Source organism: Triturus cristatus, chromosome 12 (genome assembly GCF_964204655.1).
Source record: "Triturus cristatus chromosome 12, aTriCri1.1, whole genome shotgun sequence".
Classification (NCBI taxonomy): Eukaryota; Metazoa; Chordata; class Amphibia; order Caudata; family Salamandridae; genus Triturus; species Triturus cristatus.
The window spans coordinates 778186060-778205041 of NC_140595.1; the positions used below are offsets into that span (position 1 = coordinate 778186060).

The 18982-nt window shown below is 47.4% G+C and overlaps 1 protein-coding gene across 2 annotated transcripts in view; it reads right to left on the bottom strand.

Annotated features, from left to right (window-relative positions):
• Positions 1 to 18982, bottom strand: part of TNFSF13 (TNF superfamily member 13) — a 166026-nt gene that overhangs the window by 99340 nt on the left and 47704 nt on the right. The window contains exon 2 of one of the 2 annotated variants that reach the window (XM_085637825.1): positions 15003 to 15138. In XM_085637825.1, the coding sequence (XP_085493951.1) occupies positions 15003 to 15138 (136 nt within the window). The remainder of the gene's footprint in view (positions 1 to 15002; positions 15139 to 18982) is intronic. The other variant, XM_085637826.1, reaches the window with a different exon arrangement.

An 18982-nucleotide genomic window follows, 5' to 3' on the forward strand; every position in this document is an offset into this window, starting at 1 on the left:
CTGAGCATGGGGAGGGATGGTGGAATAGAGGGGGGTAGCACATATTGCCTGCCTGATGAGAGGACTGATATCAGGAGGGGAAGGGAGACCCTATGATAATAAGCGGGGGGACAACTCCACTGAACTTTACTTGCACTGTTTGATCATATGATGTGACCACTGGGAGGTTTTTCCTATGCTGATGCCACCTTGTATAATCCAATAAAAATCTGTTTACAAAAACTAGTAAAAAACCTATATGCATATTTTAACTGAAGAATTTTTTAAAAATGTTACTGCATTATAAACGAAACTAAATTTTTTATAAATGTATATTAAATTAAATTAGAATATTTTACTAATTAATAAAGGTTATGTATACAGTTAATTTAATTAAATGTAATTAATTAAAAAATAGTTAAATTGAGCTTTAATTAAAAAAGGTAATTACATGATTTTAAAATAAAATAATATTTATTTATAATTAACACTTAATTTTTAACATTTAAATATGTTATATGTATTTTTTAAAATAATTTAGTTAATTTATTTTAACATTATTTCCTACGAGATTCTATTTTAAGTACCTACCTTCCTTATTTTGTATTGGGGGCCTGTCAGCACCAATAGTTGGCCACATGTTGTGCTGGACTTACTTCAGCATCTAGCTGGAGTACATTTATGACTCTTTTTGGCCTTTTTTTCGTTGTAATAACTATAAAAGTGCAGTTTGTGAAAAGCAATGCGCTTAGTCTTTTGTGGAGGGTGGGGGTATATGCCCCAACCTAAACCTCTCTTAGTCCCCCCATTAGCCCTTCTTACTGCTCTCTATACCCCTTTCATTGAGTCATACAATTCTCATTTAACAGCCACTCCCCCACCCCTCCCTCATTTGCTACTAAAACATATGGCTAACAGTGAGAGATCTTTACAGTGGGGCAGAGATCTCCGCACATAGATAGATTAGTGAATAACATTTTGTAGTACGTTAGTAATACTATTGTAGTACAATCAAACATTTTACAAAATGTAGCTTGTAAATATGCCCCATAGTTCTAGTGTTTTTTGTACTTCCCAGCCTCTATGAAGACCGTTACGACCCTTGCCGTCGGCCAGATATGATTTATTTTTGTGGATCACCTAGCTGCTGTGAAGGCTAGAGCTTCACTGCTGGTGGGTGCAGAAGAGGTTGATGGGACAATGGTGTGTGTAGCTTCCATAGCGGCACTCGCCAGCAGAGTGGACCGCTGTTTGGATTTTGTCCCCCACCGTCACCTGGTCGCCCTTTTGCAAGGACCAGGAAAGGAGATGGAAGGATGGCCAGCTTGGGATAGTCTGGTCTATGAAGTTGTTGATAAGAACTCAACCATTATTAAGAGGGACAGTCAGCAACCGACGCATTGGACAACACTATACGTGAAATTGTGGAAGTGGCAAAAGGCAAACCAAAGCGGAAGCATTTGTCAAGAATATTTTAATTACTAAACAATGAAAATAGTCAGATGTCACCATTGTTCTGATCATAAATGATGCCAACTAGCAATCCACTGATTTCACTTCTATGAGCAGCTTTGGAGAAAACTAAAGTCTTTGGGTTTCGGAGGGGAAACATAAAAGGTTTGATGGAATGGCACCACCAGTAGGAGTGAAGCCTGTGGCTTAATTTGGCTCAGGAAGCCTCACTCAGAAGGGACTGACATGCTGATAGCTCTTTCTTAATTCTGCTGGTGGTTGTGAGTTGCTGTTCTTAGATGGCGGAGCAAGCTGTCTGGTTAATACTGATAATTAATGTGGCAACTCCTTGCTAAGTAATTAAGCAATCCTCAGCAGTTTGTGCTCTGCTTCCTAGAGAATTATATGGTGCTCAGCCAAATGAGATCGAGCAATAACTTGCCTGTGATGCATTTAGATGTCTGGGGCTGTACACGTGCTGCACTGAATGGATCAGTGTGTGCGTAACCCTTAGCTAACAGATACAAAGCCATTCATGATAGGCATCGAGGATTGCATTTATTTCCCACAAACGAGGAATTTGCAGTAAGTATGGGCCAGAGGCTTGTGTTGTTTTGACGTCCTAAACTATTACCCACTGGATGATTTAGCGAGGTCCTCGGACAGGCCTGGCCACAATCGACACCAGCCCTGGTGAGGTGCCAAGATGATGACAAACATGACTATGGAGAGAAAGGAAAAGTAAAAAGTGTTTCTGTAGCTGAATCAGCGGGAGAATCATTAACGTCATTACAGCTGGAGCAACGTCACATGCTTGATCTTGCCTATTTCCTAGATGAAACCAGGCACAGAGCTTGATACTCTCCTTGTCTACAGCTGTGAGGTGCTTGGTTGAGGGCTGGGCGTGGGATGGGTCCATCCCTGGAGGACCTGACAAATCAGCATGCTGAGGGTTTGATAGAACTGGCATAGAGCCTGTGTGCGCGCTCTGGCTGCCAGTTTCTCTCACTTTCTTTTTTTGCAGTTTTATATAGCGTGAACTTGACCCAAGGGCAATAGGGCACTGTACATGAGCACCAGATTATGTTACACATGGTCAGATTTTTTTTAATGTATGTGGAAATTGCATTATTTGTTCAGAATCACAGGATGTTGAGCCAATGCCGGTACCTGAACCTGGTTCCACAATTCCAAAGTTGGCAGCCACATCTCCTTGGAGGAAAGTCCTTCTGCTTCCTTCATGCGAAAGTTGGTCATTGCAGCCACCTGGAGGCTGATCTCCGAAAGAAACTTTCTAAGTAGAATGGACACTCATCTAGCCCAACCAGGGGGAACCAAACTGCAGTGCTCTTGAGCTGGGCGGGAGGTGATCAGCCACTGGGACATCCGTAGATGATCCCCAGGCAGGGAAGGCTGGATGTGAAGATGTTTGTAGAGTGGTGGGAACCCTGGCTGTTCTCGATAGAGATGCTGTGCTACTCGAACATTCAAGCGCTGACCCAAGTGCTCGTGTATAAGCTGCTTCAAGAGCTGATTGCTTCCATTGCTACCTAAATATCCATGGTCATGGTCTTTCATGGCAATTCCATGAATTAGCCTGACAGCAGGTTACCTGGATGATCTCCACAAGTATCTCCCAGGCTGAGGGTCTAGCCTGGTGGCCTGACTTGGGCCTTTGCCATGGCTGGTGACTTTCAGCGGGCAGGAGCTGAGTCCTGGCTCTCGATGGGGTTGGTAGATGAAGGATGTGCATTTGGGTTGACCTCCATTGTTGCCTGGTTCCTCATGTTCCTGAGGCTTAATGACTCTAATGGTCCCACCTGACCTCTTATCACCTGCATCGCTATGGGCATTGTTGGCGGAGGAACGCTGGGTGGGTTGGCAGAGGAGCTGCTCCTCTCCCACTGCTCTGGAAGCCTCCGCCCGCCTGGTACCGCAAGCAGTAGAAGCTGCCCCTAGGCTGAATGCCTGGAGCTTTTTGAATATTGAGGCTGAGTTCCAAAGAGGCATCTTGCCAGGCGGTCTTGGTGCACGAATGACAGATGTGCAAACCAGCCTTCTCAACAGGGGCATAGCTTATGGGGGTAGTTTGGGGTGTTACATACCCTAATAATTTACTGGTAAATAGTTGGGTACAGGCGCTTCCAGTCAGGTATGGGGAGGTGTCACCAGGATTTTTTCCATACGCACAGACAAAAAGGCACACACACTCTCTCCCTCTCTCTGTTTTGAAAGTCATTAAAAATGTTGGCCATTTTACAAAATATTGTGTTTACTCTCACTTAGTAGCAATTTGTCTCCCTTTCCTCTCCCTCTTAAGCCATTCTTTTACACCCTGCTTGTCGTCTAATGTATTTTAACATTATATGACTGCATGATTGTTGGAAAATCTGACTCTCGCCCCCCCCACGCCCCTCCACAATCTTACTGACCAAGTTCCGCCCATTCTTCTTCCTACCTATCCTGAGCGCTTGCGCATGACTTGGTTGGCCAGTGTTACGAACAGGCATTGCCTGTGACTCTTGAAGATGGATCCCTCCCCTGACATGTCAAAGGACAACATTGTTCCAATAATTGGTGAGAAGTTTAGGACACATTAAACATCACCACTTTGAAAGCACTGGGTCACTCCTGGAGCAAGACCTGTCTAAGGGTCACATGAACATCAATTTCCTGGGACTTTCTTCAGTGAGGATGGGGTTATCTAGGGGGTGATGTTCTCTTTGTCCCCAAAGGTCACACACCCTGACCATCTGTTACAGGACCCTCAATCCTACCCCAGAGGTACGCTGGCAGCATGCCTGGCCTTCTTCTGGTGTTTGGGGCAGACACCTGACTTGCACCTCTGGTCAAACCCTGGAACACTTGGCTATGTTCTCCTTTCTACATTTTTTAAAATATAAATACACAGAGGGAAGCAAATGCTTTTCTGTTTGTATTTACGTGTGTAAATCGGTAAAAAGGGAAAACTGGGAGCCAAGTTTATGCTCTAGTGAGTAGAAAGGAAGGGCAAGAGGTCTGTGTCTAGACCTTTGTTTTTTTCAGTAATGAGTAGAGCGGGACTTCAAGCCTTCCAGGAGCGTTCACCTGGTAAAATGGTGCTTTCGCAGAAGGTTTGCTGCATTCCCTGGTCTCAGAACATTGACTTCACTTTCATACAGCAGCTCCCACAGGGAGGTTAGGCACTTGAACCAACTAAGCTAACTCGGTATCAGTACTTGAAGGATATGGAAGTGATCTAGAGGCTGCCTTGAACGACGTCAGCACGTTCCACGCTGAAAGAAGCACGTGCCCTTTGCACAGACGTTTTAAAGCCTGGGCAGGGTGGGCTCTGGCCCAGGGCCCCAGCCTTTCATGGGGCCCCCTGATAGAGGCAGCTCTGTTCTGACCTTGATTAATTCTTAAACAGTTTGTTTTAAATACCGTTTTCCTTCAATTTATTTTAATGTGGGTGATGTGTGAGTCTATTACAGACATTTTGCAGAAAAATGTTTGTTTATGATTCATACAACATCTTTAAAAAAGTTGTTTTAGATCAAAACAGGACGTCATATAAAAGAAATAAGTAGGTGTCACAGAGATTATTTGCAGTAATATTAGTGAGCTGCTGCTGTGTTAGAATATTAAAACTCATGGCACTATCCCTGAATATTAGATGTAAACACATTCAGAATTTGGAGGAGTGTGTCTGTCAGTCGCGGGCATGACTCGCGGGTGGGGAGGTGGGGGTCGCGCGGGTGTGTGTGTGTTAATTTGAAATGAAAAAACGTAACTTTGGCGGTCCGGTCCCGCGCTGCGTCGTCCTATCAGGAAGCAGCAGCACGCAGCCTCCCTCCCCTTCCCTCCCCTAAGCCAATCACAACGCTGAAATGGCAGCATTGAGATTGGCAGGGATGCCGACCACACAGGTGGCTATGGGGAGGCTGTTTTCTCCATGCAAGCTTCATGCAGCCTACATGGAGAAAAGGGAGAGTGTGCATGACTGGTTTGGTCGGACCCATTGGGCTAGCCACTCCTCCCCGACCCACCACCCGCTGACCCCAACCAAACCCTTCTTCTGCCACCTAGCGGTGCGAGAAGCAGATACATAAAATGGTATTTATACCAATTTATGTTACCGCTTCTCGCACTGCGAGAAAGCAGTGGGGCGACGCTCCTCCGCCCACATGGAGGAGCCGCCCCTGGTCTGTGCACGGTCAGTGACCCGGCCAAAAACAGCATGGAAGAGCTGCAACTGGATCATAAATCCAATGCTGCTCTGAGCAGGGGCCCCCAAAATACATTTGGCCTAGCGCCCCAAAATCCTTAAGATGTTCCTGGCCCTGTGTCTCCCTGGCACAAAGGTAGACACAACACACTCACCGCCTCCAGCCAGGGGCATCGCAGGGGGCAGACGCCAAGAGGCCGCTTTGCTCTGAATAATGCCAGCATCCTGTCAGATTTGCTGTACTCGAAGTCCAGGCGACGACGAGGGCGTATAGTTGGCCTATGGGGAACTGCAGCAGGCTGGTTGAAACGTGTCTGTGATTGTTTAACATCTTTGAGGGGTGTGCCTCTTTCGTCGAGAAGCTCCTGCTTAAAGCTGCTGTTGCAAAGGTGACCTCTGCGGCCCAGCTCCCTGACGCACGGCCGCCTCTAGGAGCTAGGATGGGCACGGGGCTTGTGGGCAGTGCCAGCTCGAGAGCACCAGAGGGGGCCGTGAAATGCACCGCTGCCTGATCTAAGTACAGACCGCAGAGCAGACCGCCGAGTTTCTGTTTCGATTCCCGCCGCCTGGGAAATGAAAGTGGACCGACTACCCTCGAGCGGGCTGGATGCCAAAACCGCATGAGTTCAGCCACTCCCTCTCGCTCTGCAGGCTTTCCCCACCGCCCTTCCAGTCACACTTTCTTCTTTGGTGGTGGGCAGGACACCGGCTACACGGAAGCCTGCAGGATGCCCCACACAGGTGTCCTGCCCTGTGGGACACTTGATTTGCGCCACGGACTGGTCTTTTTGGGACAGTGCACAGTGGCAAGAGGACAGTGGTCTTCAAACTTTTTTTTATGCTGAGTTCTTCTTGAGGAACAATGTAGCTCCCCATGACCCACCAGGTGGTTTAACCTGCTATGTTGAGGGCCTCTTTAGAATGTTTACTTCCACCGCGAGGGGAGTGCCCCCCTCTCACACTGCTCTTGCACTGGCATTCCACTGGCGACAGTGCTCCCAAAACCTGGAATCCATTCCAGTGGCAACAAGAACCAACCCCCATCACAGCTCATCCAAGCAGAGCTCAAACCAAACTCCTCTCTCCTTGAACCACTCATCGCCCCGTGGGGCGAACCAGGCCACCGACTCTCTGATTTGTATATACATCATTTGTCTTTTATATTTGACACTCTACAGTCTATATTTTGTGCTTAACGACTGTAAAGCGCTCTGATACCTTGTTAGCGGTCAGGTTCTGGTTCTATAAAAATACAAATAAATAAATAAGTAAACACACTGCGTGAGTGTTAAGGCAGCTGTTTCCTAGTGCCTGTGTTGCTAATAAAGCGCCTTCCAGGCACAGTGTGCCACGCTAATGCCAACAGAAGGACAGTGGTAGAGCAGATGGGGCGGAGGCTGGCCAAACAACGGAAGCCCTGGGAGTAGGTGCACCCTCTCGAGGGCGGAGTGAGGGGCAGAGGGTCAGAGCAGATGGTCAGAGGCTGGACAAACAACGGAAGCCCTGGGAGTAGGTGCACCCTCTTAAGGGCGGAGTGAGGGGCAGAGGGTCAGAGCAGATGGTGCTGAGGCTGGCCAAACAGCGGAAGCCCTGGGAGTAGGTGCACTCTCTCGAGGGCGGAGTGAGGGGCAGAGGGTCAGAGCAGATGGTGCTGAGGCTGGCCAAACAACGGAAGCCATGGGAGTAGGTGCACCCTCCCGAGGGCGGAGTGAGGGGCAGAGGGTCAGAGCACATGGTGCGGAGGCTGGCCAAACAATGGAAGCCCAGGGAGTAGATGCACCCTCTTGAAGGCGGAGTGAGGGGCAGAGGGTCAGAGCAGATGGGGCGGAGGCTGGACAAACGACAAAAGCCCTGGGAGTAGGTGCACCCTCTCGAGGGCGGAGTGAGGGGCAGAGGGTCAGAGCAGATGGTGCAGAGGCTGTCCAAACAACAGAAGCCCTGGGAGTAGGTGCACTCTTTCGAGGGCCGAGTGAGGGGCAGAGGGTCAGAGCAGATGGTGCAGAGGCTGTCCAAACAACGGAAGCCCTGGGAGTAGGTGCACTCTTTCGAGGGCGGAGTGAGGGGCAGAGGGTCAGAGCAGATGGGGCGGAGGCTGGCCAAACAACGGAAGCCCTGGGAGTAGGTGCACTCTCTCAAGGGAGGAGTGAGGGGCAGAGGGTCAGAGCAGATGGGGCGGAGGCTGACCAAACAACGGAAGCCCTGGCAGTAGGTGCACTCTTTCGAGGGCGGAGTGAGGGGCAGAGGGTCAGATCAGATGGGGCGGAGGCTGGCCAAACAACAGAAGCCCTGGGAGAAGCTGCACTCTCTCGAGGGCAGAGTGAGGGGCAGAGGGGCAGAGCAGATGGTGCTGAGGCTGGCCAAACAGCAGAAGCCCTGGGAGTAGGTGCACTCTCTCGAGGACGGAGTGAGGGGCAGAGGGTCAGAGCAGATGGTGCTGAGGCTGCCCAAACAACAGAAGACCTGGGAGTAGGTGCACTCTCTCGAGGACGGAGTGAGGGGCAGAGGGTCAGAGTAGATGGTGCTTAGGCTGGCCAAACAACAGAAGACCTGGGAGTAGGTGCACCCTACTGAGGACGGAGTGAGGGGCAGAGGGTCAGAGCAGATGGTGCTGAGGCTGGCCAAACAGCGGAAGCCCTGGGAGTAGGTGCACTCTCTCGAAGGGCGGAGTGAGGGGCAGAGGGTCAGAGCAGATGGTGCTGAGGCTGCCCAAACAACAGAAGACCTGGGAGTAGGTGCACTCTCTCGAGGGCGGAGTGAGGGGCAGAGGGTCAGAGCAGATGGTGCTGAGGCTGCCCAAACAACAGAAGACCTGGGAGTAGGTGCACTCTCTCGAGGGCGGAGTGAGGGGCAGAGGGTCAGAGCAGATGGTGCTTAGGCTGGCCAAACAACAGAAGCCCTGGGAGTAGGTGCACCCTACTGAGGACGGAGTGAGGGGCAGAGGGTCAGAGCAGATGGTGCTGAGGCTGGCCAAACAGCGGAAGCCCTGGGAGTAGGTGCACTCTCTCGAGGGCGGAGTGAGGGGCAGAGGGTCAGAGCAGATGGTCCTGAGGCTGCCCAAACAACAGAAGACCCGGAAGTAGATGCACTCTCTCGAGGGCGGAGTGAGGGGCAGAGGGTCAGAGCAGATGGTGCTGAGGCTGGCCAAACAACAGAAGACCTGGGAGTAGGTGCACTCTCCTGAAGGCAGAATAAGGGGCAGAGGGTCAGAGCAGATGGTGCTGAGGCTGGCCAAACAACAGAAGCCCTGGGAGTAGGTGCACTCTCCTGAAGGCAGAATAAGGGGCAGAAGGTCAGATCAAGAAGAAAGTGCATGACTCTCGGCTGGGACAGGCAAGGCCCAGAGGTCCCCCTGTCATAGTCAGGCTGTACTCTACCATGCATGGCCTGCTGGGACTGCCTCTTTCATGGCCTACTGGGACTGCCTCTTGTATGGCCTGCTGGGGCTATCCCTGAGCCCAACCTCAAAAACAAGCATTGGCAAATGCAATTATTTTCGCCTATGTGATTAATAATAAGGGCATCAAATAATTAAACACAAAGCATTGTTATTGGGTGATAAAAGGCAGCAAGTTGAAATATTCATTCAGTAGCTTAAGTGCAGAATGTGTAATTTGGGAATTTGAGCTTAATTTGATCCTAGACTTCCAGTAATTTACCATACTCTTTCTGAAATATCAGCTACTCTAGTTGGTAATAAGCTTGTCCACGGGAGTCTAACAATTAGCATATTAGACTGTCCAGTGTGGGCAGTGAAGGGTGGAGTGAGGGATGTCTGCTAGACTTGAGAATGAGTATGTCGGACTGCTACAACACAGTATGCCACTAACAGAAAAAAGAGAAGGGGGGATTTGGGCTTGGGGGCAGCGGATCTGAGGGCTTATGACCCCCCATGGCTATTTGGGCGGATGGTGCAGTCCAGGAGACGACAGTATGAGATTGGCTGGTTTGGTGGGCAGGTGCGGGGTGGGGGCATGCATGTCCTTTGGCTGTTTGGGCTTTTGGGGAAAGGTGATACAGAGGCTGGCTGTATAGGCAGGTTCACTTCAAAGGTGCTTAGCGGCTAGGTGATTTCAGCTGTCTGGATGGTAGACAACAAAATGATAAGGGCAGCACTGCGCCTCTTGAAGGAGGCTGGGTGGAAAGACTCACTGGTGCCAGGTTTATTGGAAGGTGGCTTGGGCGGGGCCAATCCGGCCCAGCGAACGGTTGTGGGCGTGGCGGTGACAGTAACCGGCAGTGCAACCGCACGGGTAGGTTTCCCCGAGGCGTAAGGCGTACAGATATCCTTACTCCGCGGCATTGCTGACGGAGCCCATCATCAAGGAGGAGAGGGCTGTGAACAGGATTGACGTATAATAACGGATTCTGGACACTAACTGTCAAGCATACCAGACCTAGGTAACGAATGGGATTACGGGCAGTCTTTACCCGAAACCCATCCTCTAACACACTTTTCCGGTCCTGACGAAGCACTCTGGGATCCATTAGGGACCATCTTACAGCGCAAAACATGTTGACCTCTCATTAAACCACCTTTGTTAACACACCAATCGGGTCGAGAGAAGTGGGATTTTTATTTGGTCTTGATTCCCCTCTCTGAACAGCACTACAGTGCATCTCCATCCCCGAGTATTTTTTTAGTTTGGACCAGGGAACTCATGATTAAAATATTTTAGTTCCCTGTTTCATTTTTAATCTTACACTCACTAGCACATTTCTACCCACATACCCTCACTCACAAATGCGGCAACTCCTTAAAAGAACTCCACCAGAGAGCCCCTAACCAAGGGCCCGTGAGGGACTGCAGCGCCACCCCCACGAGGAGCAACCGTGCCCAATGATGATGCTATACATCCGCGAGGGTGTGTGAGGGCACACAGTACCACCACAAGGAGCATCCCCTCCTCACTCTGCACACTCACCCTACCTTTGGAGACATTCCCTTCTATCTACAGCTTACCTGCAGGCTGTCACTTCTCTCTTATATTATAGGAACTGTAACCATCCATTGGAAAAAGGTGACATTATTGGCCTGCTCGCCACCTCACACAAAACTTTTCAAGCAGGAGGGCAGTGACAAGGCAAGATGGTTGGGTCACAGCAACGTGCGGCACGCCTGGTTGGAATAGCGTCGCACTTAACTGGGAAGACCGGAGGGACACGAGCGCAGGTGCATTCACACATCAGTGCTTCGACACTCGAGGCCGGCTGTATAGCTGGTGGTGCCCCGTGCAACAATGTTTGTTGGCGTCCCCCCACCTCTCAGTGATCTCCTTCTCCATGACATGAATTCCCTCACTACCACCCTTTAACAGTGGCCCTTAAGTCTCCATAACCACGCTCTCTTACATTCTCACATGTGTAAATCAGTGTATAAGAAGTGTTACATAAGAAAGAGGACTTCCAGGTATAGGAGTCCATGTCATCCATGCTGGTAGGCAGTATAGTTTAAAAGTGCTTGATCTGGGGTAGCAAAAACTTAGAATTTAAAACGTACCACTATGGTTGGGGGTTGTCGCTACTAATAAAAATTGATTTCTACCCACATGAACCTATTTGCAACATTAGGATACTGAAAGACTTGGGGGGGGGGGGGGGATGTAATGCTCTAACCTATACCTTGCAGTTTCCATGCAGCTCTTTGGTGACCGTTAATATCTAACTGTTCTATATTAGGATATTAATTTAATAAGTTGTAATTGTAAGAGAAAGCTTTGCGTTACAAACGCATCTTTACTTAAGTATAATGGGAAAAGTACAAGCATCTATATTTTGCTTCTCTTGTCAACTTAACACGGCCTTAGGCATTTGGTATCACTGCACAAAGATGGTTTCCACAGGATCTCCCCGACAAAAGCAGTAACTCACTGAACTATTTACATTTTATGCACTTCTGTGATCTGCATGGTACACATTCTTTGCAGCAGGCACATTCACCCTCTGCGTTACTTTATGATGAGTCAAAACTTCCACTAGACAAAACCTATCTCTCTCCAGAAAGTCCATTAATCACCAGAGATATCTTGACATTTTTATTGTTGCCTGAAAACTGCGGGCGACAAGGAATGCTACAGCAGGTGCTTTTAAATCCACAATGTATTTGACAACACAGCACCCTTTGAAATCAGTGCAGTGGCACCCACTGCACCACCCTAGAGCCAGCCCTGTCAACACTGTACGGCGACATGAGGGGAGGGGCAGGACCCGGGGAGCATTGTGTGAGGCAAGTGTCTGACAGGCGCCAGGAGGGGGCACTAGAATAAGCATCGCGTCCGTTGGTAGGGCGCACAGTGTCAGCTGATGTAGTGACATCAGCATGGGGGCTGGGCCACAGCATGACGATGAGGGGACCAGAGGGGTGCTTCTGAAGACCCACAGCTGGGGAATGCCTGCACTATTGCCTCTGCTATGTTGGAATGGAGCGACGTGAGGTTGAGGGCACCGCGGGATACGCCACATCAGGAACAGGGAGTGGGGGGCAAACAGATCCTAGGATGCAGCAGCGATTCCTGGTAAGCAGCTCAGGGTTTATTGCATGAAAAGAGCAGGGGGTACACTTCAACTGCAAGGAGCCATAGTAGTGGGGCAAAATGTTGGGAATACTTAGCAGGGATGGGCAAAGGAGGAATGGACCAAATAGGAGAGGCACAGTGAGATGGTCAGTACTTGTTGAGTGAATGAGTTCTACCACTGTATACTGTGACTCTTATCAGGATATAATCTAGTTTAATCTTTGAGAGTTCTTTAAGGTCTGTAATGTTCACCCTTATCCTATGATTATACAATACTTCAAAACCGAGGAGTCCTTCATCACACATAAAATGCCAGCCAAAGAGCCCTGTCTGCATTGCCCGATGGCCGCTTAAACCGAACTCGATCACATCAAAAACTGCTCATGAGATGTAAATACATTGTCAATTTTGAGTACCCATGCTTGAATGCTGCTACTGCTGGACACCCACCTTTAAATCGCCCATTTGGCTGAGTAGGATTATGTTGGGCTAAAATAGACAAAACCTGTTTGCTTCGACCAGAGCAATGATTGTGGCGATGAGTGACCACTGGGATGTTAGGACAATTCTTTTGCTCGTCGAATTAATCATCAATACTTGAGAGAGCCATTTTAAAATTAAAATCCCCAGTAACCACAAACAGAGCCGCAGATTGAACACATAAATATCTAGTTTTTTCAGTTCTTCTTCAAACATTGTACAGTTTGGGGGATTATAGACATTTAAGCAGACCAATAGGCAGCTTGTGCTCTGAACCTCAAAGGATATTATTGAACCTTCCAACAACCAATGAGATGTTCTTTCTATCCCTGCCACTTTTTCCCATAGAGCACTGATACTAAGATAAATTGACCACCTGATGGGTGGGCGTGTTTTGATGAAGTAGCATTCTTTGAAAGGCAAGCAAAAGCATCTACTGACGGACAATCCCGCAACCAGGTTTTTTAAAACCTCTATACATAATAATCATTCAGAATTGATCTAAAAATAAGCGATGAGGAAAGAGCATAAAACCCATGTATGTCCCAGATGAAACTCTTTGAGGAAGCGGGATGCCCATTCTCCTAAAAGAATTTTGACCTTCCATGGCTCAGCAAATGCGTATATTTAGAGTTGGAAGTATGTCGCGAAGGTGCTTGGTAATAGCCATATCCATTGACACCATCAAATAAATACATTTTAACAGACGTAGTTATTAATTGGATAATTGCATTCATTCCACCTCTTTTGAGACTTCCTCATTCGATTAACTCCCAGATGAGGGAGTTCGACTTGTGTAGAGGACAGCCCTCCATGATTACGGATACAGGAATTCCCAGGCACACTCGCATTCTTGTTTGATTTTGATATAGAGCCATCAGGGCCCTCTATGCCTTGCAGCAAGTCACCCTTTCTCGTCATAATCCATATCCACAATACATTTTGAACCAAAATCAACCAAAGTTTCTTCCTACCCATTTACCATACTAAACTCTACAATAAATAGGTCAAATTAACAGATCTCCTTCAATGATGGAATCATCCCAAATATGGTTGGAAGTCTAGAACAATTTATGGGGTGCAACTTTGGCTTAGATTGACACATGAAATACAATCTCTTGGGGATCTCCTCCTCCCACCATCTTTTCAGATGGTCACCTTAACCTCTTGTTAATTGGGCACTGATGTGAGGAACTTCTCTTGGAGGCATATCTAATCTTCTATTTCGGCTGCCTTGGCCTAGCATGTTATTCCTACATTTCTGGTGGCAAATCCTTCTCTTTCTACCACACAGGCTTTACTAGCCTTCGCTCCCTGTTATTTTCCAGGCAAAGCAGCTTCTTACTTAGAAACCTGGGTTGTTCCTCTGCCTCTGGTCAGAGTGGAAGGGGGCTAACCTTCTCCCTACTGAGCTTTGGGCTAGACTAAGGGGCTCATTACGATGTCGGAATCACCTCGATCGCATCAAAGCCCTTCCGACCTACTCAGTCGGCTTACATTTCAACCGCCAGATTACAATGTTGCGGTCGGAATGTAAACCGCGCAGTCATTCCGCATCTACCTCGGTGCCTCCTCCCACCCTTTCATTCTTCCCCTGTGTATTGCTCCTTTTGACTCCTGCCCACTCCTCCCTCTGCCCCTTTTTGTGTCTTTTGAAACTCCTGGTGGATTCTCATCAGTGCCTCTTGGGCTGAGTCTTAATAAAAAAAATAACTTTCTCAGATGTAAAAGTCTTATTTATATTGAAAGCTCTCTTGCTTATAACACATTTTTCTTTTTTTTCTCTACATCAACTGAAGGTTAGATGTCAATGCAACCTTTGCCATGGTCCATCCATCCTTTCTTTCTATATTATAGAAATGAAAGAAGGACTATAAAGAAGGCACCCATTCCACCAGCAATTATCAGTGGTAACACATTTTGATCTTCCTCCAGGTGTGGAAGAGGCACATCTTTGTTCGTGACCCATTTCCATCTACTGCCAATCTTAGTGCCACTTACTTATTCCTGAGACCCGCTCATACTACTGTGGGCACACACTCCATGCAGCAACACCTCATGCCCTCCTCCACCACTCCGAACAATGTCTTCCATTTTGTTTGCCAGCCCAACTCAACATGGATACCAACCATCCAATCCCGCCAGACAACCCAGAAGGATGAAAACTGAGTATGCCCAGCTTGGATTGTAACCTATGACCCCAAGATAGGGCACCCCAGAGCACTATTTTTCACCTTTATTCCAAACAAGGTTAAAAGCCACTCTCCTGCAGCTTCTTGCTCCCCTCAGCATTTGCAATTGTTGTACATTTCCTCGGCTCCTCACGTCCCCATGAAAAACACGGGGTGGGTTAGTGCCTCTCAGGTACTCACTTTTTGATGGCTGCTTCTTCCCTTTATTGGCCTCTCGCTTCTCTCTTGTCAGGTCTCCAGTGCGTGAGGAAGTGCCAGACCTTGGACCGATGGCGGCGACGTCCAGAGGGGTGCTGAGTTTTCCAGTCCTCTGCTTCTAGTAAAAAACAAGAAATCAGTTAAGGAGTGTCTTCATCTGGACACCGCCATTACTTCCATCTCTACAACTTACTGGGTCCCCATCTCTTTCTTCTCATCCAGCACCACTCAGCTGATCCTCTTCTGGTCTCACTGAATTCTGCTACTGATTTGCCCAAACCTTACTGCTAGAAGGCAGTTCCACACATTTACCACTATTTCTTGCAAGAATCATCCACCTGGGACTTCTAATGCCATCATGCCTCATGACCCCTTCTTTTAGTGCCACACATGCATCCTAAATATACTTACAGCATCTTCTGCGTTCATACCCCTGAGATATTTAAATGTCTCACTCGTCTTCCCATCCATCCTCAATTGAGTTTATGCACTGAGCTATGTAAATGTCTCTCTTATATGTGCACACTCCTTCCTCTACTGTATTTATACCCCAGTTATTAAAATGTCTCCCTCGCCTCTCCACTTTCCACCCTCAATTGTGTGCAGACAATGAGCTATAAAAATGTCTCTCTCATATCCCTACGCTCCCTACTCTACTGTATTTATACTGCTGATATTTTTAAATGTCTCACTCATATCTTGCCTCTCCATCCTCAATTGTGTTTACACACTGAGCTATACAAATGTCTCTATCTCTACACTCCCTACTCCACTGTATGTATACCCCTGAAATATTTAAATGTTGCTTTCATGTCTCCACTTTTCACCCTCAATTGTGTGAATACACTTATCTATATGAATGCCTCTCTTATATCTTCACTTTCCCTATTCACTCTCTCTACTCTACTGTGTTTATACCCTTGAGGCATTTAAATGCATTGCAGTTCAGAAGCGACAAAAAAGAAAAACAAAAAGGTAAAATAAATGAAGATTTATAACTCTACGTTGATAAACAAAAATGAAAAAGAAATACAAAATAAAATATGTTTTAAAAAATCTATGAATTAGAGTTACTGTACGAGAAGGGATGTGATTAGGGATAGATTTAGGGTTAGGAAGAGGGTGGAGTTTAGACATAGGGATAGTGTGATTATTGTAAGGTTAGAGAGATTAAGGCTTGTGTAGGGGTTTGGACTGTGTCAGGAAAAACCCTTAATCTAGGATTGTGGCCACGGGATAGTTTATAGCCTAAAGGTAATACTTGGTATATGGTTAAAGGGTCTGTCTGACATAGGAGTTACACTTAGAAGCTAGGAGAAAAATAAACCTACAGTTAGGATTAGAATTTGATAGTTTTAGATTTAATGTAGCAAAAATGGGGATTTTTAAATGCGTGGACAAGGATCAATATTTTTTTTCAAACATTGTGCTCACTCTGTCTCATGTTTCTTCCGACTCCTCTACCCTGTCTGTCCCATGTGATACTTAAATATCTCTCTCATATATTTCTTTCCCCTCCTCCACCCTGTTTATACCATGTGAAGCTCAAATACCTCTCATATGTTTCCTTCCCCTCCTCTACCCTTTCTGTACCATGTGATATATTATTGTTTCTCATATGTTTCTTTCCCCTCCTCTACCCTGTTTATACCATGTGGTGCTTAAGTATCTCTCTCATATGTTTCCTTCCCCTCCTCTACCCTTTCTGTACCATGTGATATATTATTGTTTCTCATATGTTTCTTTCCCCTCCTCTACCCTGTTTATACCATGTGGTGCTTAAGTATCTCTCTCATATGTTTCCTTCCCCTCCTCTACCCTTTCTGTACCATGTGATATATTATTGTTTCTCATATGTTTCTTTCTCCTTCTCTACCCTGTCTATACCATGTGGTGCTTAAGTATATCTCTCATATGTTTCTTTCCCCTCCTCTACCCTGTTTATACCATGTGATACATATCTCTCATAGATTTATTTCCCCTTCTATACAGTGTGATATTTTAATGTTTCTCTTATGTGTCTTTTCCCTCCTCTGCTAATGTTTAAACCATGTCATACTTAAATATCTCTCATGTGTTTCTTTTCCTCCTCTACACTGTCTGGCCCATGTGATATTTTAATGTCTCTCATATATTTCTTTCCCCTCCTCTACCCTGTTTACACCATGTCATACTTAAATATCTCTCATGTGTTTCCTCTACTCCTCTACCCTGTCTACACCATGTGATATTTTAGTGTCCCTCTCGTATTCTCCTCTGTACTTTAACCCGTGTTGTGCTTAAGAGCATCATTCCATATCTACCCTGCCCCTCCTGTATCCCTTCTGGCCCGACGCCCCCTCTATTGCTCCTCTGACCAAGGGCCTGAGCATTATGCTCCTCGCTGCTAGTGGGGGATAATATTGGTGTGTACCACTAAAGGGTGACGGTGTGGACTTCCTACAGATAGGCAGTTCTGGAAGTCGACATTGTCTCGTGGGCGTCATGTGTACTCTGATTTCCCTGCCTTGTTAATGTTAATGTTAATGGAGATTTATAAAGCACACGTACGCCAGGTTGGCTTCATGGCACTGGCAGACATCTTGACAAAGGCAGCGGAAACTAACTCTGAGTAAACAACCACGTTTTCAAGAGTTTCCTAAATGGGAAGAGATCAGTACATGTACGGAGCTCAAGAGGGAGAGAATTCCACAACTTGGGAGCGAGAATGGCAAACCTGCGGCCTCCCAGACGGGCCCTCTTGAAGTTCGGAATAGAAAGAAATGAAAGGTGGGTAGATCTTAGGTAGCGGGTGGGGGAATACCTACGTATAATGTTGTTGATAAATTCCGGACTGGTACCGTGTAGAGCCTTGAAAATAAGGCAACCAGTTTTGAAGAAACAGCGGCGTTGTACCGGGAGCCAGTGTAGTTTCCTCAATAGAGGAGATGCGGGTTGCCATTTAGGTTGGTGGTAAATCAGACGGGCAGCCTGGTTTTGGACCAACTGGAGGCGATTAAACAAATACTGAGGCATTCCCAGGTAGACCGAGTTGGAATAGTCTAGGTGGGATAGCACAGTAGAAATCATGGCTTGGACCAGAGCTTCATGAGTAAGAAAGCGATGGATTTTTCTGATTTTTCGCAGTTGGTAAAAGCACTTAGACACCACTGCTCCAACCTGAGCTTTTAAGGATAGATCACTATCCAGAAGTACCCCGAGAGTCTTGGCGGAACTAGAGGGGATAGGAGGTGGGCCGAGTGCCAGAGGCCAATACTGGGGGCCCCAGTGCTTAAGGCTGTCCCCCGTAAAGACCACTTCCGTTTTTCCCGGATTAAGCTTCAGATGATTCATATCCATCCAAGTTTGGATGAGCAGCATAGTCTTCTGGAACTCCGAGACGGAGTCATTAGACCCATCAACCCTGAGGAGAAGCTGCAGATCATCTGCGTAGTTAAGAACCAGTACCTTTCTTTCTTTCAATGATTTATTCAGGGGGGACATATATATGTTAAATAAGTGTGGGGAGAGGGCAGAGCCCTGAGGCACCCCACAAGTAATATTGTGAGAGTCAGATGAGAATAGGCCAAGACGCACTGCTTGATGGCGGTCCCTCAAAAAGGAGGAAATCCATTGAGCCGCTGTACCAGAGACTCCGACCCCCCTGACACGGTCGACCAGGATGTCATGGTCGACCGTGTCAAAGGCCGCAGACAGGTCCAACAGGACCAAAGCTCGCGGACACCCTCTATCAGCGAATTCCCGTAGGCTATCCATAGCTGACAGGATCACGGCTTCGGTAGAATGTGCAGGACGAAAACCTGCCTGATGGGAGTCCAGATGTTTGTACATCTCCAAAACGTTGGAGAGGCATTTAGCAACATAACTCTCCAAGACTTTGGCCAAGAAAGGTAACAGAGATATAGGGCGGTAATTGGCGAGGATGGCCGGATCCGCTCCCAACTTTTTCAAGAGGGGGACCA